This window comes from Diospyros lotus, chromosome 6 (genome assembly GCF_014633365.1).
Source record: "Diospyros lotus cultivar Yz01 chromosome 6, ASM1463336v1, whole genome shotgun sequence".
NCBI classification, from domain to species: domain Eukaryota; kingdom Viridiplantae; phylum Streptophyta; class Magnoliopsida; order Ericales; family Ebenaceae; genus Diospyros; species Diospyros lotus.
In genome coordinates this window covers 13,326,452-13,350,840 of record NC_068343.1, presented here as the reverse complement: position 1 = coordinate 13,350,840, position 24,389 = coordinate 13,326,452, and the positions used below count along the sequence as shown (strand labels likewise).

At 38.6% G+C, this 24,389-nt stretch overlaps 4 protein-coding genes across 8 annotated transcripts in view; 2 read left to right on the top strand and 2 right to left on the bottom strand.

Moving 5' to 3' along the window:
- LOC127803382 (lysine-specific demethylase JMJ27-like) overlaps positions 1-5,753 on the top strand; it is a 42,897-nt gene extending 37,144 nt beyond the window's left edge. The window contains exons 9-14 of one of the 5 annotated variants that reach the window (XR_008023514.1): positions 3,156-3,228; positions 3,333-3,418; positions 4,028-4,147; positions 4,774-4,835; positions 5,002-5,084; positions 5,384-5,523. Coding sequence is in view for 4 of the 5 variants with exons in the window: in XM_052339556.1 (XP_052195516.1) it covers positions 3,156-3,228; positions 3,333-3,418; positions 4,028-4,147; positions 4,774-4,835; positions 5,384-5,507 (465 nt within the window). In the remaining variant the exon portion in view is untranslated. Of the gene's footprint in view, positions 1-3,155; positions 3,229-3,332; positions 3,419-4,027; positions 4,148-4,773; positions 4,851-4,997; positions 5,085-5,383 lie in introns of those variants that run through there. The other 4 variants (XM_052339557.1, XM_052339556.1, XM_052339558.1 and 1 more) reach the window with 4 other exon arrangements.
- Positions 5,754-7,099: 1,346 nt separating this feature from the next.
- Positions 7,100-10,212, top strand: LOC127803422 (ATP-dependent zinc metalloprotease FTSH 6, chloroplastic). The gene is given in 5 exon segments (XM_052339628.1): positions 7,100-7,915; positions 8,210-8,750; positions 8,831-9,144; positions 9,339-9,579; positions 9,656-10,212. Coding segments are annotated over 5 exon segments (2,034 nt in total). The 5' UTR covers positions 7,100-7,319; the 3' UTR covers positions 9,998-10,212.
- A 506-nt stretch (positions 10,213-10,718) lies between these two features.
- LOC127803420 (probable metal-nicotianamine transporter YSL7) lies at positions 10,719-15,216 on the bottom strand. The gene is made up of 6 exons (XM_052339626.1): positions 14,557-15,216; positions 12,898-13,061; positions 12,663-12,760; positions 12,419-12,553; positions 12,148-12,337; positions 10,719-12,056 (listed from the first exon to the last, which is right to left on the bottom strand). Exons 1-6 carry the CDS (start codon positions 14,918-14,920, stop codon positions 10,932-10,934), a joined length of 2,076 nt encoding a protein of 691 aa, XP_052195586.1. The 5' UTR covers positions 14,921-15,216; the 3' UTR covers positions 10,719-10,931.
- Positions 15,217-20,812: 5,596 nt separating this feature from the next.
- LOC127803421 (protein LEAD-SENSITIVE 1) lies at positions 20,813-23,540 on the bottom strand. The gene is made up of 2 exons (XM_052339627.1): positions 23,199-23,540; positions 20,813-21,735 (listed from the first exon to the last, which is right to left on the bottom strand). Exons 1-2 carry the CDS (start codon positions 23,293-23,295, stop codon positions 21,053-21,055), a joined length of 780 nt encoding a protein of 259 aa, XP_052195587.1. The 5' UTR covers positions 23,296-23,540; the 3' UTR covers positions 20,813-21,052.
- Between the last annotated feature and the right edge of the window lie 849 nt (positions 23,541-24,389).

Genomic DNA, 24,389 nt, shown 5'->3' with positions numbered 1-24,389 from the left:
TATAAAATACTCATAAACCAATATTTTCAATTTGTACCTTAAACAACATATCTAGCCTTTATCTCACTGTTTGGGGTCGGCTACATGAATTCTAGATTTTCATGTATTTTTGTCTTTAGTCATATCTTCATTTAGGTCCATACACTTTATATCAAACTTTAATGTCTCTCCCAGAATCTTTTTAGGTCTGTCTTTACCTTTTTTTTTTTATTAATTGTTCCATTTCATCAACTCTTCTCACAAAAGTGTCTCTTGGTCTTCTTTTCACATGATCAAACCATCTTAGTCTAGTCTCTCATCTTCTCCTCGATTGGCACTACTCCTACTTTATTACGAATAACCTCATTTTTAATTTCATCTTTTCTTGTATGGCTGCACATCCATCTTAGCATCCTCATCTCCGTTACGCTCGTCTTTTGCTCATGCTAGTATTTGACTGCCCAACATTCTGAGCCATACAACACCCTCGATGCATTTCTCCATTTTAGCCAATCTACCTTAATTCTATGCGTGATATTCTCGTGAATTTCTCCATCTTTTTGAATCACTGATCCCAAATATCGAAAATGATATTTTCTTTGTATGATTTGGTCTTCTAATTTTATTATAACATCCTCAACTCTTGCATTCTTACTAAATTTACATTTCATATATTCTATTTTTCTTCTACTTAATTTAAATCCCTTAGATTTTAAATTGTTTTTCCACAATTCAAGCTTAGTGTTCCCTCCTTCTTTTGTTTCATTCACCGATACTATGTCATCTGCAAATAGCATACACCATGACACCTCTGTTTGAATGTGTTTAGTGAGTTCATCCATTACTAAAGCAAATAAGTATGGACTTAGTGCAGAATCTTGATGCAGTCTCATTGTAATTTTAAACGACTCAGTATCCCCTCTCCATGTTTTTACCATTGTCTCTGCACCGTGATACATGTCCTGAAGGGCTTGTATATAGGCTATTCGGACTCTTTTCTTCTCTAAAATCTCCATAATACTTCTCTAGGGACCCTATCATAAGCCTTTTCTAGATCCATAAACACTATATGTAGATCCTTCTGATGATCCTGATACCTTTCCATTAGGTGCATCAGTAAGTATATAGGTTCTATTGTTGAACTACCAGGCATTAAACCAAACTGATTTTTCAAGACGTCTGTTTTTTTTTCCTGAGCCTCTTCTCTATTACTCTCTCCCAGAGTTTTATGATATGGCTCATTAACTTAATTTCTCTTTAATTTTCACAGTTTTGAACATCTCATTTGTTCTTGTATATAGGAACCAAAGTATTCTTCCTCAACTCATCTGGCATTTTTTTTTATTTAAGGATCACATTAAATAATTTTGTTAGCCAGGAGAGGCCCTTTTCTCCTACACATTTCCATGCTTCTATTGGTATATTATCCGGTTCCAGTGCCTTATGATTTTTCATTTTTTTAATGCCTGCCTTATTTCTTTTGAACTTATGCGTCGATAAAATGTATAGCTCATAAGATGTCCCAACCTAACTCTTGTGTCTCCACCATCATTCAATTTGTGTTGTAAATTGGTAAATCCAAACGCAAAAAAAATCAACTATATAACAAGTAATATTATTCTAGATGAATAATTGGTTAATTTTGCTATTAATTTCTTCTGATTGCAAAGGGAACTAGAAGAAAAAAATACGAGAACAACATAGTGAAAGACAATTAGTTTCTTTAAAAAAGAAGAGAAATAACAATAATTAGAAACATAGTTGCCAGTGGTGCACTTGAGGCTCGCCTAGGCGCAAGGATCAGCTGAGGCACCTTTTTCTTTGAGACATGCACATAGGTGCTAAGGCACACCTCAGCTACAGGTGCAAAGTGCCTTCTGGTCCCATGTAAATTTTTTTTGAAGTTTTTTGATGGACTTAGTAAAATCTAACAAGTATTAACAAGAAAAAATTAGAAGACATTTGATAAAACAACAAAACTCCCCATTATTTAGTTAAATATTGTTGGTTATTTGTTATTTATGATTTTATAAATTTACATTTATCTCTTTATGGGTATATATTGAAAATAATGATGTATAAGTAATTTTTATCAGATATTTTAAATGTGCCTCGCATCCAAAAGGCTTGCGCCCATGTCTTGCCCCTTGTGCCTCGTGCCCAGGCAACAAGTACTCTTGTGCCTCAGTGCACATTAGGCCTTTGACAACCATTATTAGAAGGGAAACATTCAAACTATTTTTGCTAACTAAAAAATCAAACATCTGAAAAGGAAAACTGAAGTTGCAGAAAACTAAGAAATAGGAAACAAATAACAAATAACTAGGAGGAGAAAAAACATAATACTTCTGAAATTGGAAAAAACAGGTAGTTGGATGCTTGGTCACCTGCCTCCGACCAGGTTGCCAATGGAAAGAGGTAGCCAGAGGTGACTTCATGAGCCAACACATGCGGGCTGTTTGCCAGCGCATGAGATCCACGTGCAGAAGGCTGCCAGCATGTGACTTCTCTGGCAGACATATGGCTGACATCAAAGAGTCACCTGACTCCAATCTACACTAATATGCATTCATATGTTCAAGAAACTACTTCTACAGAAACAAACAAAGATAAAGTGTTCTGGTCAAAACAAAAAATGCTTGTTCAGACGAAAGGCAGATGAGGCAAGCACCTCATGTGCCTTCACAGCATCTTTTGGATGGCACTGCTCCTCCATTCCGTTGAGGCGCACAGAGCTGCACCTCACTTTCAGGCACACCTGTGACAACTATGATAGAACCTGGGCATCCTTGCTTTATTCAAAATATTGACCTTGTCTGCACTGGTGCCTTTGGTTAGTGGTTTTTAGGTGCCTATTACCATGCAGTTCTTTCCTGCAAATAATAGTTATTATCATCATCATCTTCTTTTTTGTTTTTTCTCATAAAATTTACAAACTTGGCTGAACTATTTTTCTGTTTCAGCCATTTTCTATTGTCCAAATCTGGTGACTTTAAGTGTCATGCCTTTTCCGCTTCTCTATCTTCATTTACCTCTCTTTATATGTATATCTGGAAAATTATTAAATAATAATTACAAAGGTCCAGCTTCACTATCAGGTTATAATAAATTAATTGGTAGAATGTGAAATCATGATGTTGATTACCATTCATGATGTGGCATGTTTACTTCTACAGGTAATTCATCCTATTCATGACCAGGCCTTCTACTTGGATATGCATCACAAGAGGAAGCTCAAAGAAGAGTTTGGTTAGTTTGTGGTTTAATTGAGCAATGATGTGGTGTAGTGTAGTCTTTTCACTTCTGTTATGGTATTTACTTTTTCCTGGTAATGGATTTTATTTCTACTGAAGGAGTTGAACCTTGGACGTTTGTGCAAGAACTTGGGGAGGCAGTCCTTATACCAGCTGGATGTCCTCATCAAGTTAGAAATCTTAAGGTGCGTAGCATAAAACTTTTATCAAGAGAATTTGATTTGTATGCAGACTATCTTATGATACCATTTATACTTTTGTTTGTTGTCACCCCTCAATAATTGTTTTCTAGTTTAATAGATTGATCTTTTTTAGGCTTGAGACAGTTATACTACAGAAATAATATGTCAAATAGGTTGCTCTTTATATGGACTGTACTTCCCTTGTTTCATTTTCCCTTCAACAGAAGGTATTGAACCACATGAGACAATGAAACTCAAAACCTGTTAGCTTGCTGCTTTCTGTTCTTGGGATTTCCATACTGCTTCTTAGCAGTTGAATAACTTACCTGTCATAGAGTTCAAGCAATATCTGACCTATGTTGCAGAGTTTCTTTATGGACTGGGGTTTTCTATTTTATGTTGCACATGGATTGGAGCTTAGTGGAGTTCATTAATTGACTTTGCTTTCTTTTTTGGCTTGTTTTTTATTTCCTTAAATTTTTCTGTTATATGGCGTGCATACAAGTAGTGCAACTGTACTATTCTTCTTAAGTTCTGAGTTCTATCATTTAGCGTTGATGTTTCTCATGTAGTATTCTTTGTTAATTTATTTTTGTGAGTACATCATTCCAGTCATGCATAAAGGTTGCCCTCGATTTTGTTTCGCCTGAAAACCTTAATGAATGCATCCGTTTGACCGAGGAATTTCGGGTTCTGCCACCAAGTCACAGGGCTAAAGAGGATAAGCTGGAGGTAAACTTTGCCATTTCCTTTATTACATTGTGCAACTGAATGTTTTGTTGCTTTTCCCCATTGGTATTATTATCTTTTATTTTTGTTGTTAAGCTTTAGAACAGGGGGATTAAGTTAATAATGTATAACTTGAAGCCAAGAATTTGTTTTTACTATGCATTTTTGAGAATTGCAAAGTGAGGACTTAAAATGAAGGGTGCTGAGTAAGTCTAAAAGGTTTGTGGGAGAAGAAACAAATTTGATTTGGTAGTAGCTGCATCTGCAATGATGCTGCCATTTCTCCACCAAAAAACTTTTCTGTTCACCTAGATATTTTAGATTTCTGCCAAAATGCTCCACCATTGAATAGAGTAAATTCTAAGATTTAATATCTGAAACGATTAAGAAGGGATGTTTCCAAGTGATACCTTTTTGTTTGGAAACTGAATCGGACAAAGTTATATAGGAGTGAGACTCACTTTAATTTAGAAGCACTTGGTCCACTAGGTCTTGGAACATTACTCTGGTGTATTCTCAATTTCTCATTCCCATCAGATTCCATTATCCTCCGAATATCACCTGTTTTCCTTGTAAAGCCCCTTACTTTGTCTATGGTGATAAATTTTTCAATTTTATTGTGATAACAGGTGAAAAAGATGTCTCTTTTTGCATTAAGCCAAGGAGTGCAAGATCTGGAGGAGCTGACCAAGTGAGTCTAAAGCTTGTATGAGCCCTTGATTTCTTCTTTTCTATTTCCTTTTTTGTTTTGTGTGCTGCTATTGTCCTGCATCAGAATCGCCCTGTTTTGTCTCAATTTTGATAGACAAATATTTGGTGAACTTGCTTACCGGTAGTGCTCTTGGTTTGTTAGCCAGAAACGGAAGAGTATGAAAAAGAATTCTAGATTGTCCATGCAGAGGAGGGAGAGAACTTTTTTTTCCCTTGGTGCAATTTAAATGTAATTGCCATTTTCTTATTGCTGTCGGAAGTTATTTCCAGCTAGTTTTAAGTGGTAATTGTACACATCTGACATATTATTCGCATCTGCATTCTTTGCTACATACTAGAATCAACATTAGACTAACGCTTTTGACCATTGACTGTTCTTCTAATTCCAACCTTTTTTGCAATATTATCCTCTCAAGCTCGTAAATTGGCTATGAGGGGTCTGTTAATTCGCAACTCATTATCCTTGGCCTCTGGTTTATCAAAAATCCGACTGGAACTCATCCATCGATCTCCCGTTTTCTTTCTCAGGTGTGAGACAGGGGATTCGGGGGAAGTTCAGGCATCGCCGTTGGAAACCTCGGCACCATGTCCAGACCCGTCTCAACAGCCAGAAGCCATCTCCCCATCATCTAGTACTCCATGTTCCACCTGATGGACTAGCCACCCACTCCTCGTGGATAATCAATCGTAGCTAGTCCATGTTGGAATCTGTTGCTTGTGTTTAACCAAAACATTGAGTCACCCGCATTTTGTTGTTAAATGTGTAAATGCTTTTTGTGTAGTCCTCTCTTCGTAGAGACCCCTTTGTATGTATTGTATTGAGGAGTAAGGAGGTAGTTTCCTGTGCGCATATATATATATTTATATATACATATATATAGAGGATCTGAAAGCGTTTTATGTGGTCCCCTTCCTGATTGTCCATCTTGAATGTTCATTACCAAACTTTGTAAATTGAAGATCTTAAAATCCTTTTTTTTTTTTTGGGTTATACTGCTCTTCTCTGCCATTGTGTTACTTTCTCTTGCTGATTATAGCTCTGCTATTCATTTCTTTGGTGTTTTCAGCTGTTCTCTTTTTCAGGCAAGATGTCAATATCAATTAAAACCTCTGATTTAGGTACTGAACAAGAAATACCTTGGAAATTTTAGGGGATGTTTAGTAATAAAAATGTTTCAAGTTTCTATGTCTCGTCTATATTTTTCATAAAAATTTTGAAAAAGATAATGATTTCTTAGACCAGCAACAATAATCTGCTTCGCTGTTGAAAAAATTTAATGGGTTTGAGACTAGTTTGTTAAAAATGATTTGGCGTAAGTTGGATGATTCAATTTGCTTATGAAATATCTAGAATTAGGAAATGGTATTCGAATTGGCCCCCAAAATGGCCTTCGACTTCGAGTGTCGTCCGGGATTTTACTGAAAAGAGAAACTCCCAACTAATTTGTTTTGCTACGGATCTGCACTCAGACGACGTTTATGCTTTTAATGTTACCATGTTTTTGAATGAGAACAAATCCAAAAGGCACTTGTAATATCTCGTAGTTTATATTTTGAAATTATCATACCAACAATCATCCCAGCCTTCAATTTTCAGAAATTTTACGTCTAGTTATTTTTAAATATTCTTCTCCTCAGTCACAAACTTCATTTCTTCAAATGGGTTTTTCCAAGCTAATTTGGTTTTAAGCTGTCAAACAAGTGAATTTGGCTCATTACTTCTTAATTTAACTCCAGAGTGAATGCAAGCAAATGATACTCTTAGCATTTGAGGTCTAAAATGATCCATTTCGAAAAGTTTAAAAGTAAATTTAAGTCTGAAAAAATTTAAACATTAATCTCGAAATGAATAAATTGTGGGGACAATTTATTCCTTATTTTTTTTTCTTATAATTTTTTTTTGGAGAACTGTATCAAACTAAGGGATTCTCAAGTTGAAATTATTACTAGTTTTGATCAAAGAAAATGAATACATATTTATGGGGAAAAAAATCATTTAGACTCATGATTAAACACTGTGGATGGTGGAGAAAATTGGAGTTTATTATTTAAAATACACTTGTGCTATTTTTTTCAAATAATGACAATTCTTGATAAGAAACAACTCCAGCAGGCAGCCCCGCCACTAGTTTGTTTTCTTCCACACAAGCGTACGGTTGGAGAAAGAGAAAGAAACCATGAAAGGGAATTCATGAACAATGACTCTCCTTGAGTTTTCTTTGACAATCTATATATTCACACATTTATATGTGTATCAATCTGGATGCTTCATGAACAAAATGGCAGAAAGATCCAGTGGAAAAACCCAGATGGAAAGCACTAGAAACATTTGGTTTCTCTCCTATTTAATCAACTGCTTGACAGAATTCCCTCCAATATTGTCAACCACCATCAACTGCCCCAGGGCACATAAGCAGAGCAAGCAGCAGAGTCACAGCCATTTTGAATCTCTTATCTCTCTTCTATGGTAATGTTACCCGCTCTATCTTTATCACTCTCCCACCTTCCCCTCTGCAAATCTCAGGACCTTTCAAAGGATACCCACCCTCCCAGAGGCAGCAACAGAGAGAACCCATGTCAGAGAACGCCGTCAGACCTCAGAATCAGCAGACGAAAGGTGCTGAATTCGACCAGTTTAGGCCTTATCGGAGGAGGTGCGGCTGCTCGGCCAGCAAGAGCGCAACCAGAGAGCCCGGTTGAAGCCACTTCAAGCAGAATGTCATACTCAAGGCTCTTGCAGTACCTGGATGAGGATGCTGTGAAGAAGGTAGACTTGTTTGAGAATGGAACAGTGGCCATAGCTGAAATATTTAATCCCACATTGAACAAAATCCAGAGGGTTAAAGTACAGTTGCCAGGGCCGCCACAAGAGCTTCTGAGGAAGCTCAAAGAAAAGAACGTTGATTTTGCAGCTCATTCCATGGAAATCAACATGGTTGGCGCAGTACTGGACTTGCTGGGGAATTTGGCTTTTCCATTGATATTGCTGGGGAGTTTACTTTTGAGTACTTCTTCTGCAAATAATCCTGGAGGCCCAAACTTGCCTTTTGGACTTGGAAGGTACGATCCGTTACAAAATTCAATTTATGTTCACAAATGCATACAAGTGAATCTAGAGATTGTATATTCTCTAGCTAGAAAAGAATTATTATCTTGAAATGTGTAATTACGAGGTAGATGGTCATGTCAAATCCAACAGAATAACCTAAATAGTCCACCTTCACCATCAAGTTTGAATTCAACAAAAATATTAAGTTCATAAATTAAGGAATAATTAGCTTCTAATGTTTCATCGCCATACTGCAAATTCAAGAAACAGTTCTCCTTATTGTTAGTAACATATCTACCTACCAGGAGCAAGGCAAAATTTCAGATGGAACCCAACACTGGAGTAACATTTGATGATGTGGCTGGAGTGGATGAAGCAAAGCAAGACTTTCAAGAGATTGTCGATTTCCTAAAGACCCCAGAGAAGTTCGCTGCAGTAGGGGCAAAGATTCCCAAAGGAGTACTATTAGTAGGTCCCCCAGGTACCGGGAAGACATTGCTTGCTAAGGCCATTGCTAGAGAAGCAGGGGTCCCTTTCTTTTCATTCTCTGGGTCAGAGTTCATTGAGATGTTTGTAGGCGTGGGGGCTTCAAGAGTGAGGGACCTATTCAACAAGGCGAAGATGAATTCGCCTTGCTTGGTTTTCATTGATGAGATAGACACTGTTGGGAGGCAAAGAGGAACCGGCATTGGTGGAGGAAATGATGAAAGGGAGCAAACATTGAACCAGCTGCTGACTGAAATGGATGGATTTAGTGGAAACAGTGGGGTCATTGTCATTGCTGCGACCAATAGACCCGAAATTCTTGATCAAGCTTTGCTTAGGCCTGGAAGGTTTGACAGGCAGGTAAGTTGGGATTAAGCTATCTTCACTTTTGTGTGTATTGAAATGTAAAGGTATGGCTAAATTGGAAATTGTTTATACAGGTTACTGTTGGGTTACCTGATGTAAGAGGAAGAGAAGAGATACTGAAGGTACATAGCAACAACAAGAAGGTTGACAATGATGTCTCTCTCTGTGTCATTGCCATGCGAACCACGGGGTTCAGTGGCGCAGATCTGGCAAACCTTATGAATGAGGCTGCCATTCTTGCTGGTCGACGAGGCAAAGATAAGATTACATCAAAAGAGATCGATGACTCAATTGATCGGATAGTGGCAGGGATGGAGGGGACCAAGATGACAGAAGGGAAGAACAAGATTTTAGTGGCTTATCATGAAATAGGGCATGCCATTTGTGCGTAAATTTCTCATCAAATGCACTTTTCTTTTCACTTTTTCTTCATTTGAAGTTTCAGAAGACAGATGGGAATTCTTAATGACTAAAGAGAAGTGTTCCCTCAGGCCACAGAGTAGTATCTTAATTCTGGCTAACAATATATGGAAAGAACAAGTTTCTTGGACTTACTTGTGTTGCATACTTGGCTGCCTGCAGAACATTGGCTCCAGGCCATGATCCAGTACAGAAAGTCACCCTGATTCCGCGAGGCCAAGCTTGAGGGCTTACATGGTTCATGCCTGGAGAAGATCCATCTCTTATCTCCAAGCAGCAACTATTTGCCAGAGTAGTTGGAGGTCTCGGAGGACGAGCAGCTAAGGAAATAATTTTTGGTGAACCAGAGATCACAACTGGAGCAGCAGGGGACTTGCAACAAATCACTCAGATAGCAAGACAGGTAAAAATAAAACAGGAAATGTTAAGTTAAAACAACATTCAAGAACTTGGCTTGATTGATTTCCTTTCTGTTCCAGATGGTAACAATGTTTGGAATGTCTGAGATTGGCCCCTGGGCATTGACTGATCCAGGAGTGCAGAGCAATGATGTGGTGCTGAGGATGCTTGCAAGAAACTCTATGTCCGAAAAACTGGCAGAAGACATTGATACGTCAGTGCGCCATATTATTGACAGAGCATATGAAATTGCCAAGACTCATATAAGGAACAACAGGGAGGCAATGGATAAACTGGTGGAGGTGCTAATAGAGAAGGAAACTCTCACTGGGGATGAATTTAGAGCTATACTCTCGGAATTTACTGACATCCCTCCAGAAAATGTAAACCAGAAACCAATCAAAGAGCTGATTGAAGCGTAAAGTAACCTTTTCCAGTGTATAGTCAGAGAGAAAGAGTTAGACGGTGTAGGCATATATACAGTACATTAACCTAGTATAAATGGAAATCTTGGAGTAGTGTTGTGTAGGGGGTAGACATAATATACAGTATATTAACCTAGCATATATAAATGGGAAACATGTTCTGTAATTTTTGAGTATTTCAGCTAGCTTTCATTGAGGTAAACAATTAGTCATCCTTGACAGAAAGATCTGATCAGCATTGTTCAATTGGTTATGACTTATGAGATGAGCAAAGAAGTGCAGGGCCATCCGAGTCTGAAAACCATGCAACCCAAGAAATGGTGTGTTTTAATAAAAACGAAAGGAGATAGAAAAGCTTACAGGGGACTGCAAGGTGGCAGCCTAACCTGAATCGGGCTTGCATAGGGTTTCAGTGGTTTTTGGTTCGAGTGTCATGCCCCATATGGAACTTGGGTGGCTACCCAACATGGTTAAGTGGGGTTTAAAGGCGAAAGGGCAGATGATGTTGCCAATGGTGGCCAATAGGGGATTATTTGCTGTGGCCCGGACAGCCCTTGCATGCAGCATGAGCAACAGTCAACTCAACTTATTCAAGATCCATTTCCAGGTTAGTGATCAGCTTCATGGGATGTCGATGCAAGAGATTACTATTCAGATGCAATACAATGTGGAAGTGGTTTTGCATTTTCATGCCAATTGTTCAGATTTTCTTCAACCTAGCTGGCCAACTATAAAGCTGGAATGCTTGATATAATTAGAAGTTCTCTGCCATGCGCAATACATGTTACACACTTATATATCTATATATATATATATACATATATAATTGAGCCAGATTCCAACAAGAAGAGACGCAAAGAAAGACAAGGAAACAAAAAAGATTACAGAGACATGAAACCGGAAGCTGTAAATTACAGCCTATAATTGCTGGCTAGTTGGAACCTAAGAAAGCATCAACCTTTGCATTTGCAGTCCTTGATAGAAACTTCATGCAGATGGGTGGATTCACCCCAGCCAGTGCCAGTATTGAACTGGGCAAAGTCCATATCCCCTCCCCACAAATCAATCCAGAAGCTACTGCAGGTCCAAATGCATCAGCCTTGGCCTTGTTAATAATTTCCCAAACGAATAGTATCAAGCTCCCAACACACATATCGATAGCAAAGTAGGATCCAAGATAGAAGGGTATTGCCATTGCCATGGGAATAGGAATAAACCTTGCCCTTGCTTTTCCCACTGTATCTCTGATAGCATTTATAACAATACCTGCAGCAAAAAATACGTAGCAAAGCTTGAGGCAGTTCTTTGGCAGAGCTGAGAATCCTTCGACACCCAAGATTGACATGTTGCGATAGATAAGGGCATTTGGAGCAGGGTATTCCGAGTTGGGGATGCCAAGATCATCAAAAGCCTTGTAGAAGAGCCAAAAGACACAAGGAGAAATAACACAACCCATTGCAGTTCCAACAACTTGGCTCACGAACATGGATCGTGGTGAGGTGAGGGTCATGTAACCAGTTTTAAAGTCCAGCATGAGGTCGGATGCAGTTGAGACAATGTTCATCATCACCCCGCACGCTGCTAATCCGGCTAGGACACCACCCTCAGAGGCCCCTGCCCATGCCCCAATTGTGAAGATTGCTAGCTTCCCGTACGTGGATGCCAAGGACCAGTCAGTGAGCCCTGAACCGTAAGCATTGCAGAAGGCAAGTACTGGTGCAAAGACATAAATGACCGCAATATAGTACCACTTGAGTTGGGGGAAGATGTGTGGAAGAGTTGCAGCAGAGATAATGGAAATGCCCACATAGAAAACAACGGCAAAACATGTTGGAATTTCTTCCTTGAGAAAGAGTTGTGTCCGACACTTGTCGTCATAAGATGAGTAAGAATCCGATGGTGGGCAGTGACTAGCCGCCACTGGGAGGACATTGACATTGACGTTGCCTTGGTCATTGACACGGAATTGGCGGTACAAACCAAATAGAGTGTGACCGAGGACTTTGATAAAGTTGTAGAGGCCATCGCCAAGGATCAGAGCTATTCCTATGAACACCTGTGGCAGGCAAAGGAAAAGAAAAATAGGTTAAAAGCAAGGGCCTAAGTTAGTTAGTCCATGCCATTAGCCATTAGGGAAGGGGGTTTACCCTGTAACCTTGCAGGCCATTGAGGCTGGTTGAAGGAACGTCTGCAGGGTACCAATGCCCCTTTTTGTCTTCAATAAGTGGCCACATTATGCCCCATGAGAGGATTGCTCCAACTAGCAAAGATGCATTGACTAGATATGGACAGATCATCCCCACCCCAACATAAGTTGCCGAGAAATCAAAGTAAAACCTGCATTTTGATAGAAAGAATGTATAATATATAAAGTTGAACGACTTTTATGCATTGGGTCCAATCCATCAGAATAAATACCTGTTTTTATAGGCCTTGAGACCGAATGTAGGGAACTTAACAAATCCACAGTTCTCCCCTGCAGTGAAGAACCACTGGAAGAAGCCCCACAAAAAGCTGAAAGAGAAGAACTTGCCCAAAACCCTGACTTGTTTCCTGTGGAATGAAATCATGCATGGGAATTAGGAACAATAATCACAACCTCATACAAACTACTACTACTACTCCTCTTCCTCCATCAAATTGGTTGAACTTGAGGCCTTACTTTGCCAGCTTGGCTCCTCGAGGAGTGTGGAAGCTGTTGATAAGGTGAGCAGTAGCGGTGCCACTTGGATAAACCAATTTGAAGTCTATGATCATTATCTGAAACAGATTGCAGATAGAAACCGTACGTAAACCAAGAAAACCATGCAACTTTGCTTTCATTGGTCCATACTTGATACTAGTTTGGTAGAAAAAAGGAATTTCTTCCAAAACATGGTGAATTTGAGCGAGGGTACCTTCCGAAGAGGCACAACTGAAAAAAGTCCAAGAAAGCTAACGATGAAGAGAAAGCCAATCATCCACCCCAATGCTGGGTTCTTTATATTCTGTGCACTATTAGCTTCTGTTGACTGTTTGGCAGCTACTTCACTCATGCCAAAAAGGTAACTCCCAAAGCCCCCTGCTTATGAGAGGAACATATTAATTAACAGTAAAAAAATTTCCTATTTCCCAAACATTCTGTTTTGAATCTTGGATGTTGGTGCAGCCCAGAGAAGGGTTCTCCTTTAGCCGTTCAGAGCACATCTTAGCGTAATCTTCTCACTAGATATTCTCATATAAATTCTATTTTGCTCTCTTCCTTTAAATTGGGTTTTGTTTAAATTCTGACTTCTGATATTATTAGGACTTGATTATACAAAATTAATGTGTATCAGTATGAACATGATGGATGCATCCTTAACTAAAGGTTGCAACTCAACCAGACCATTCTGAATAAAAACTAAACATGATGGATGCACAGTACATGCTAATCATGCGCTCACATGATGGACTTAAATAATTAAGATTGGGATAAAGCGAAATCGCCAAGTCAAAGTTAGGCCACCCTCGTGTTCCGGATGAGACAAACAGCACCTGTGTATGATGTTGATGGCTTCTTCTTTTCTATTGGGGACAGCAGGAGCCAACATAGATAAAAGACAACCAACATGATGATATTGTATCTTACTTGGGTTGTGGGAGCCACTAATACCAACTACCACTACTAGCTTTTTGCTCTAATTTCCTGTTGATTATTAATTCATTCACCATGTACACACGATACGATACCCAACAAAGTTCTAGAGAAAAAAGAAGTTTAGAATTAATCCATATAAGCCAATCTCGAGCTTTTAACTTCAACATGTCACTCAAAGAGAATTTATCTTTAGACCCCAATAATTGAGAGAATTCCCCAAATGAACCCAAAAGGAGAGAATCACAATCTACATGGCTGGTACAACAATTACTTGACAAAGATTTAATAACAGTGTTGTGAGAGGCTTTCCTCAACTAACCTGTCTACTTCAACAGTGTCACCGGCGACTTTAGAGTCAGATAATGACTGGCTTTCTATAAATGGGATCATATTTAATTAGGTCCCTAGTTATGATAGTTTGCAATCTGTTTTCTATTTCTTAAATAACGTAAATTGAAAACAAAATTGATAGGCACATTATGTTTAAATAAAAATCTCAAAACATTCCATTTCCATGACGCAACTAATACCTACAGCTACATAGATAAATTGACCATGTATCTCTTAAATTTTTATTTTTTTACCTAAGTTCTCTTTGAACTTTACAATTTTTTAACTCTGTGTTTAAAATTTTTAAAAAAATTAACAATGACACCCCCTTAAAATAAGGTCCAATTTTAATAGATATCGTAATTACAAGGATAAAAAATTAAAAATTAACTAAACAAATTTGAAAATTTAAGAAATTTCTGATAAATGAAACGCGGGGCCAATTTTACTCTAGTTATTTAACAGAAATTAGTGTTGTTTATTTTAAAAATACCAGAAAATATCACTTTGATCTTTTAAAAATTACATTAGCCCCCCCATACCCCCACTGTGTAACGTGAAGGATGGTTTTCAAGGGGTGGGAACGAGGTAAGTGTGCGTAACGTACCGCTGAAGGCGATGCCGGAGGTGGCGACGACGCAGGTCTGGATGACGGTGTTCTCCTGGCGGGTGAAGGGCTGCCGGAGGAGGCCGGACCTGTCGAGGAACTTAGTCCAGGTCTTGACGAAGAAGAAGCCCAACAAACCGGCCGACACGTTGAGCGATGGAATGATCCCGGTGGTCAGATTCAGCTTCATCACGATGAAGGTGAACATCACCCCCAGCACCAAGCTCACCGCCAAGGCCCTCACCGTCAGCTGGCTCCGCCACGCCGGCACCTCCTTCGACTCGAATATCTTCTCCACCTCCATGGACTCCGCCGCTTTCTTCTCGTGCTCCGAGGCGTCGGCCGGGGTGGTGGACGGCTCCATGATCCGCCGCGAATGGTGGAGGATTGAGAATTTGGATGAGTGGGGGTGGGAAATGGTTGGTTGGGTTGAATTTATTGCGGGGGTTGGTGTTGACTGATTGACTCGGGGACGACGTAACGGAGGATTACTAGGAGGGAGTGTGATATTAGTGAGATACAATTAATTTGAATAGTCTCAGCGGACAGAGACAGAGACGGCTACGGATGGCGTCTGGCTGGCGCGAGCGCAGAGTCATCGTCTCCACCTCCCCCTTCACACCGCTCTAAGCGCCACCCATAGGCCATAGCCATATGGGCGGGCCCATTGCCTTGCGGAATTTTTGCACGAAGACCATGGAACAACTTTGAGCTCATCCAACGTTTACATCACACAACTATAGATTTTAACTCTTTTAAGTCTACTTGGAGTTTTACTCAGTTTATTTGTGCCAGTTAGCTTCTTCTAGTCGAGTGAAGTTTGAAAAAACCCACTTTGTGTTCCTAAACCCTAAACATAGTAATAGTTGTTTATAATTATAAAATCTTTTTTAATATAAAGTTTGTCACTATTAAAATTCATAATCTATCTGAAGTTTCACGATGACAATTGAAGTACCCATCAATAACAGACGCTGTTACTTCAGATGATGTCTAATGATAAACTTTTTAATATTTAACCATACTTGTCATCTTATATCCTTAGATGTCATAATTGCCTGGAATGATAAGGTTACCCAATAGCTCAAATTAACAATTAGATATGTCAAGCATCCCATAACTTGGTAATCACGTTAATTATGATGAGTAACTATCAACCGTGACCATTAGCATGCAAGTAGTCTGACTAGCATTGTCATGACTACGAGTGACCTTGTCATGTGAGGATGGCTTAAGGTACATAGTATGTGCACCATAAGATGTTTGCTTATTAAAGACTTCACTAAGTATATTTATTTGTAAAATTAGCACATGTAAGACTTTATTAATTAACATGTCCTCTAGGCACAAAACGATTCATAGTTATTGTTGTTGGACATTTTCGAACAAAGAAGAAAAATTGTCCGGGAGACCATCTCTTGGGTAGGCCTTCAAGGGTTCTTCTGAAGACCCTCCAAGAACCCTTCAAAGACTTGTTTCCCCAAAGGCTTGGCCCACACATCTCTTTATCCATCTGGTTGAGCTACCTCTTAGAGGCCTTCGAGAGATTTTTCTCCCAAAGTTTAACCTAAGTTGTTCCTCAATAACTTGGCATATCCCCTTTTGGGCCTTCTTTCTCCAAAGATCAGTCTTCAAATAGGTCTTTTTTGCCTTTTCAAATCTAACCCAGGACACCCAAAGACCTATGTACCCTCACCTGAATAGGGAGATGGTCTTGCCACATGTCTCAATGCATGCATGCCACATGTCTTGATCACCAAATAGATATAAATACCTCCTGACCCTACGTCTTTGGGGATCTGAAGCCTAAAGCCTTAGACTAAATTCTCACATAATTCTTCAACACAAGAGTCATCACTCTTCCAAAGCCCCTTCTCTACATCGCATTATATCTGCATCAACATCTTTTCATAATATCAGCATCTAACTTAGACATCTGAGGGGTCATGCAGAAGAAATCACCGCGTGCCTTCTTACTACTTCCAGCATCACAAATTCAAACACCAAGCATCTCTTCTAAACATTGATAAGCTAGCTCAGACAACGAAGACTCTTCTAGCAGGCCTTTTAGAGCTTTTGAGTGTTAGAGATATGCCCCACAAGCTAATTATATTTACATGTAATTGATCATATTTTACATTGTGACTCTTTATCTTCAATCAATTATTATTGCAAGGCATTATATCTTTATTTGTCATTGATGGTTGTTGTTATTATTTTCATACTTGACAAAGTCCATAGATCAAATAGGCTCATGGAATATGATCGTGTATAGAGATGACGATCATGAAACATATTCCTTATAAGCCTTGATCTTAAATGTTCCTAGTCATAGAGTTATTAGGACTTGACACTAATAACTCGGATAGACTAGCATATATGATGCATGCTCAATTAGGAGAATGTCTTGTTTCATGGACATTGGTGTGTGGACACTTGTGCATATATGTGGGTGCTTATTATAAGAATAAGTACACTGAACTGACCCGCTACAGAATTCCTAATGGTAATTGTTTATTGTCGAATTGAAATTTCTGTATTGCAATAGTACAGATTGGTCCTTAGACTTGAGACATCATGGTAGTCTTATATTTGACTGGTTACGCTTTGGTTCTTTTTGAATTCCAATGGAGTCATTAACAAATTATCACTAGGTGTAACCTTATCACATATGAAAGCTTGTGAATGTCGAAATATGATTCATCACTTATCGATAAGATGAGAAGATGTCCTATGTATTCCGATGATTTCATGACTGAGGAAATCCTTAGCCAAGGTAAGGTGGAAATCAAAAGGTGTTTTGATTTCATCTATCAAGTCATAAATCTAGAATAGATACATAGTTATTGAATAACTAGGGTTTCGTCATAAAATCATACCCTAAATTCAATCGGGATATAGATTGATGAAAGGATTTTACTGTACGGTAATTGCAATTGAAAAGGTCCGTGTTTTTTCATCGTTGGCTAGGCATTCATGGCATGTTGCTAGATGTTAACCATGATATGTAGGGTTTTAGAATTAATATGATTAATTCTAAAACTATTAATTAAAGAGTTTAATTAAGAAGCCCATGAGATGAGTTAATTATGAAGCCCATAAGTTCAATTAAAAAGTTTAATTCAGTTGGGCCTTCATATAGCCCAATAGAATTGGCCCTACATATAGCCCAATGGTGGACCTAAGGGGTCACACACTTAGATCGAGCCCGTTCCACAATTTAAAAGAGAGATTCGGCCCAATATGATTAAGGGTCGGGCCTAAATTGTTTAGGGGATTTCCAAAGCACAACTAGGGTTTTTTAACTCTATAAATATGCCACTTATGAAGTTGGAAAAGAAGAAAAATTTCGGATCTCTCAAATGCGCCTAGGGCTACTAGCATTACTCGAGGCGTTCGTGAAAACGGTCGATCGTGTGGACCGACTTGGAGGAATTAGTGTTTACGACTCTACGGATCAATCAAGGCAGAATCAAATCTTCACAGTTGCCCGGTTTCTAACGGTGAGCACCTTCTTCAAAGCTTTACATATCTCTCGAAGACCCTTCTTTCAGTGCTAGCGTGGAAAACCTTCCTCGGGTGATTTTCTCAAGGTGATTCACAACTGTTTCGCTCTCCTAGATAGCAAATCGAGCTTTGCCTTGCATACTCTCTTGCTTTCTCAAATAACAAATCAAGCTATCCTCAGAGTGACTCTTGGCCCTTTCCAACGCTACATTACAACACAAGCCTTGTCGCCAAGCCCTACCTGCTTTTCACCAAGTTTTTTCAAAATTAATAAATTTTAATTATTATATTCAATGATGAAGAGCATATATTAATTTGTGATCAAAAAATGGCATTGAAGTTGTGAAGACAATTGCAAGTGAATTTAAAAACTTCTCTCATCATTTTTAACTTTGAAGATATTCTTCTCAATCATAATCAGTGCCAAATTTGAATATAGGGAGTGATACGAGTATTTCCTGCTCTACTACTTATGGGCTGGACTTAATTCAGTTGACCGGCCCAATGGCACAAGGTTCAATAGATGTTGAGCTAAGTTCGTTGAAGTGAGCTCATACATTGTTGGAGCCCGAGCTTGGACTGCGAGGCCAAGCGATCTCCCAAAAATGCCTTTGACTCGTCAACTTATTCGAGCGAGCTCCTAACTATGCCTCGAGCAAGCTCCCAACTACGCTTCAAGCGAGCTCCTAGTGACTCTTATAGCTCATCGGCCTAGCTAGTCAACTTGTATAACGAGAGGTCATACGTCAGATAATAGTATTAGGCTAGGGGCAGGCCCAACCTGGCCCCAGTCTCTCGGCCCATCTAATTGGCCCATGTTAGTCCCATCTTATCCCTTTGCAACAACATCATTACAGTCAAGTTTGGGTTTTCACGCGTTCACCTTAGATCCCATCCTCATTAATGACGAATCTCATCCACATTAATGAAGGTTCCGTCGGTACCTTGCTGTTGCATGGACGTTCTCGCCGACACTAGGTATTCTATCCCATCTCCTGCAGACGCACTACACATGTAGGGGGACATCTCCTCCTATATATCAGCCAACTCTTTTGAGAGCCAATGTATATTTTTTCTTCAGCCCACTTATGAATATCTTGCACATTTACTTACTCGCTCACTAACTTGGGCGTCGGAGTACCTTGCAGGGATAGGCCATCGGGTCAACAAATTGAACCAGATATCACATTCTCTCCCTCTCGGATTCACTACACCAATACGGGCCTACGAATCACCGTTGACCAATTATGAACGTCGACAGGGAGAGATCTGCATTTAATTACCAAAAATTAATGTCAAAATTATGTTACCATCAAATATGAATAGTTAAATATATTTTTTATGTTTCTAATTGTAAATTTAAAGAAGTCTTCGAATATGTAGAAATTTTTTATAAAACTTCAATTTCCATCTATTTTATAATTTATTTTTCATTTTTTTAGACTTTTCAATTATATTTTACATTTTCTTTTCTTCTAAATATATTTTAAGTTTTCATTATTTATAGAAAAGATATAAATCGAAGTGACAACGAGATAACCCGTTGTAGAAATAAATATGGGAATGTCCTTTTTAAGGGCAAGAATCTAAATCTATAACAATTCAGATCTAATTTGAAACCCCCAATAAAATGAGACCTAAAGGGTTGAGCCTACCCAAAACAGGCTCAAATCATGACCCTAGGTTATCCAAGCAAGGAGTGCAAATAAGGGTTTGGACCCAAGCCCACGCCCATAACTAACTACTTGTCGACCCAACCCATTCTTTTCTCATTCGGCTTTTCTATTTTTAGGCTTAAATTTGAATTTCAATTTGTTTCCCTTCTTCTTTATTGCACAGTTGCGCTTTGGCTTCAAATTCTGTAGCTACTTAGAATAAGCTTTCGTTTTGTTAGATAATAAACATATTAATTGCTGCTGCAACCCCCCATTTTTTTTTTAATGAATATATTTTTAGTTTAGAATTAGATTCTTAATATATTAGATTTATAAAATAAAATTATATATACGTTTTCTATATTTATGCTTTTTCTAAAACATTAAGGTGAAACTCATTATTGCAATTAACTCAATGACTAATAATGAAAGATGAAGTAGCCCACCAGCATCAGCATGGCACAGGAATTAAGCTGTTTGTTGGATGCCATTCCAAGGCAAAATGGACCCCCAGACTACCATCGCCGATTGATTTTAGCGGGCAAACAACACCTGCAGCAAAATGGGTTAGTTTGTATTGCCAGGCCTAGGCAAGTTTGATTCTTTTAGTGTTCGTGTTTCCAGGGTAAACGGAAATATAGTACAAAATTTTGAAAATTAATTGAATGCATACAAACTAACATACATTTAATTATTTTTATATTAGAATAGATAATATAGGACCAGCAAAGTCCAGTTCAATTTCTAAAACTGACCTAACATTTTTCTCAAATTCAATACACCACCACCACCACCCGACCTCTTATCATTCCAAACCCTAAGCCTATGAACAAAAACTTAATTGCTTCTCCCACGGACCACATATCAATGGCACAACTTGATAGGAGAGAAATTGGGCAAACACATTACCTTAGGCTTTATAGGGCTTATATACTATGCTATCATTGGAAAAGAGAGAAAACAACAGTGATATCACTTCACTCGCCTGCAAAACTAGCACTTACCAGTACAACATGAGCTCATACGCCTCCCTCTGTTTAAGAGTTTGTGCGTTTGTGTTAGCTCAAGTAGCAATACGGATGCAGGCATCCACCTAAATAAAATACAAAAAGTCCCCTTCAATGTTGAAAAGTGAAGTAACAAATATAGTTGGCACAGTTGAAAAGTGTCAAAGCTGCTCAAAATAATAGACTCACACGGGACTCCGAAGAGAAGATAAACACACCACAATACAAATACCTGCTAGTATGTAATCACAAATACCAGGGTTTGACAATTCAGACACAGAATGAAGGATAGGATCCTGCTCATAAAATTTTGGTGCAGGTCATGGGTCAAGCTTCCTTGGCAGTCTCAGTTGAAGCCTCTGACTCAGTCAAGCCAGAGGGCGTGACAAGGGCCTCAACGGGGACTTTTCTAACATCGCGGCGAACTCCAATATCAGAAACAAATCGACTAACACAATACAGACCACAACCAACAGCGGCCAGACCACTAAAACTGGTAGTCAGGAACCGAAGTGGTGAAGAAACAATAGCACTGGTAGCAGCTAGAAAGGAGGCTGCCTGTCCACTCCGACCCACAGAAATGTTTGTTACAACAAGCAAACCTGTCTTGCAGTATATTGCAAAGTCCTCACAGTTGTTCTTGAAGATGTTGTAGCCACCAAAACCATTCCTCATTAAGAATTCAGCACGGTGAAGAACATCTTCCGGTGGGTCAGAAGCAGCAAGGGTGCAGGTCCCCCCTCGAGCTTTGGCAAGAAAGAGAGCTGGTGAGACCTTGTACTGAAAGAGGTAGAGTTCACCACCAGAAAGAAAACAATCGAGGCAAGAGCATATGACACCATCGAGTGTTGATTGATCACCACATTCTGGGCATTGGATAACCGAACCATGAGAAGAGGAAGAGGAAGAGGAGCTGAAAATTAGGCGGTCTAAAGCTGTGCTGCCTGTCCCTATCTCATGTCCAGCCCCCCGAGTGAAGTGGATCACCTTTCCATCACCAGCATATATACCTGAAATTTGTTCAGAGACAGGTTAGCAAAGCAATTGTGAGAATTTTCAGTGGGCTAATAATTGAGGATTCACGAACATCTCAACAAACTCAAGGACACATGCTTTATTCTTTGTGATGCCATGAGAAAGGACAATTTTGCAGGACTTTCAAAAGAGATCATTATGCCTTACAGGAATATTATACATAACCTCCCCATACAACTATTCCATCCAGACCTGCCCTTTTCACTTGCAATCTGTCATTGATAGGGAACAGTTCAGAAAACTAGGATCTTGGCTGTTTTGTAATTGAAATTTAGTTCTTTAAAATTCAAATGTCTAAAAGTAAGGGGAGAAATTAGTTTGATTTTCCTACAAGATAGTAAGTTTTTGAGGCAAAGAGCACTTTTTCTTTGTTCAGACCACATGTTTTGGAAGCAATTCTGACGTTGGAAATTAAAGGAAGACGGAGATAAACAGGTTATTCCCCATTCCTCGAAAAGGTAGTGACATACTTGAGATGTTTCTCCATTCATGTCAAAAATGACATGTAACTGTATATGGTGAGAAACAAACATGGAGATTTGCCAGGCATGGAATTTCCTACTCATATTTTGCTCCATTCCCTTTGTTTCGGACATAAGTCTTTCTGTTCTTGTTTATTCCCTACGAGATTCGCATATGCATTGAGATCCGTGTGCTAGTACGAAAACATTTTATTAGTGCCATGTATATAGATATGCAGTGGTACTTTGTCCGGGGCAAATTCAGAATATCTCATTCGCTTACCAAAATTCTAGGAATCAGACTAAGAACTTCTTAAGCATAACCTAAACCTTCCAAGGATAATAAGAACAATGAAATTGAAAGAAAAGACAGCTAAGGAAACGCCAAAACAGCAAATACAAACAGGAAAGGGGGAAAATAAAATAAGAAAAAGAAAATAAAGGAATTGGGCCAAGATTTGCATGCACCGGTTCAGACAAAAGATGGTAAAAAAACAACAAAATAGGCCATCGGGCGATGTACATTGCAGGATTTAAACTAAATTACAACTAAGAAGCGATATATCACACTACTACTACTATTTCAGGAGAAGAATGCTTTCCACTTTGAAGAACTTCAATGTGAATCTGATAGCTCGAATCGATAACTAACGGATCTGACATCAACCACTCAACCGACCAAATCAGGAAAAAAGAAGGTTGGAACACAGATCGGCTCAAAAAAAAATAAGAAAACAAGAGCTAGTCAGTGACGGCAGATTGAAAAAAAACAAAAAGAAAAGAAAAACGCAATGCGATAACCTATTGCTGAAGGAGAATGAAGAATCCAGACATCATATTAGGACTGCTCTTTCAACTTTTGACGAGGTCAAATGTGATAGATGAAATTGAAAGACTACTGGATCGGAAACCGATTTCAATCCACGGAAAAAAGACAAAACAAAAGGGGAAGGAAATTGAGGAGGAATGAGGACCACCGTGATGGGCGTAGAGGTAGGCGAGCCTCCAGGAGTAGATGTGATCGCCGGGCTTGAGTTGGCCCCTGCCGATCTTGTTCGATAAAACTCCAACCATATCTGATCTGTCCGTCCGTCTTTCTGTCTGTCTTTCTCTCTCTCCCTCCCTCCAGGAAGCGCAGGAGAGGAGATTGAATGGCGATGGCGATGTGTTGCTTAGCCTCCAAGCAGTCGTCTGCGAGGGGTTTATCGATAAAGCATCCCAGTAGCGTGCAACAGCATCTTCACGCTCCTTTTGGGGGGGCCCGATTGCAATTAGTGTACGTAAGTAAGTGTATTTATTGTATTTATATATCTCCGATGAGTAGGAGACTGCAAAACGAGGATTGCAATAGGAAGGGGCAAGGAGAGAGATAACACAGTATCTCTTGGCTTTCGCTTTGGCTTTGCTTTTCTAAATAATTAGAAGCGAACTCAAATTCTAAAGAGTTTTCCTTTTTTTTAATAAATAAATTACTTCTATTACACGTACGATTTGAAAATAAATAAATAAATAAACACTCCTGATTTTTATGATTTAAGATTTATTGTTAAAAAGTTTTCAAATTACATACAAACTCATTATAAATATTTTCATGAAAAAATAAAGTTCAAACAACGAGCTCTTACATCGAAATCATTTCATAGAATATCGTACACATCGTGTTCTACATCAAATCTAATTAATATGTAAAAAATAACATTAAATTAAGATGATTACATGTCACAAACAGAGTTCAAATAATTAAAGAAAATATTATAAAATTTAAAGTAAGGACTATTTTTTATCCGACCATCTTTTCATTTCCTTTTAATGTGCATGCACGAATCACCTATTAATATATTAAATATGTCAAATTAGGTTATAACTCACAAAATGATACATTTAAAATGATTTTTCATACACATTAAGACAAAATAATATGCATAAATTTACTATGCCCATTTGATGACAAATAGAGAAATAATGATTATCTATTGTTTGTCAAACAAACTTACATTGTTTTGGTTTAGGGTAAAACATAGATCACCTTATTGATTCCTTTCCTTGTTTATTTGTCAAAACATAATGGACAATGATATAATCATGTCTGCATAAACAACATTACAAATGAATTTTAATATAATAAATATAAACTTCACACTATAAATTTCAATAATATAGTGCAATTT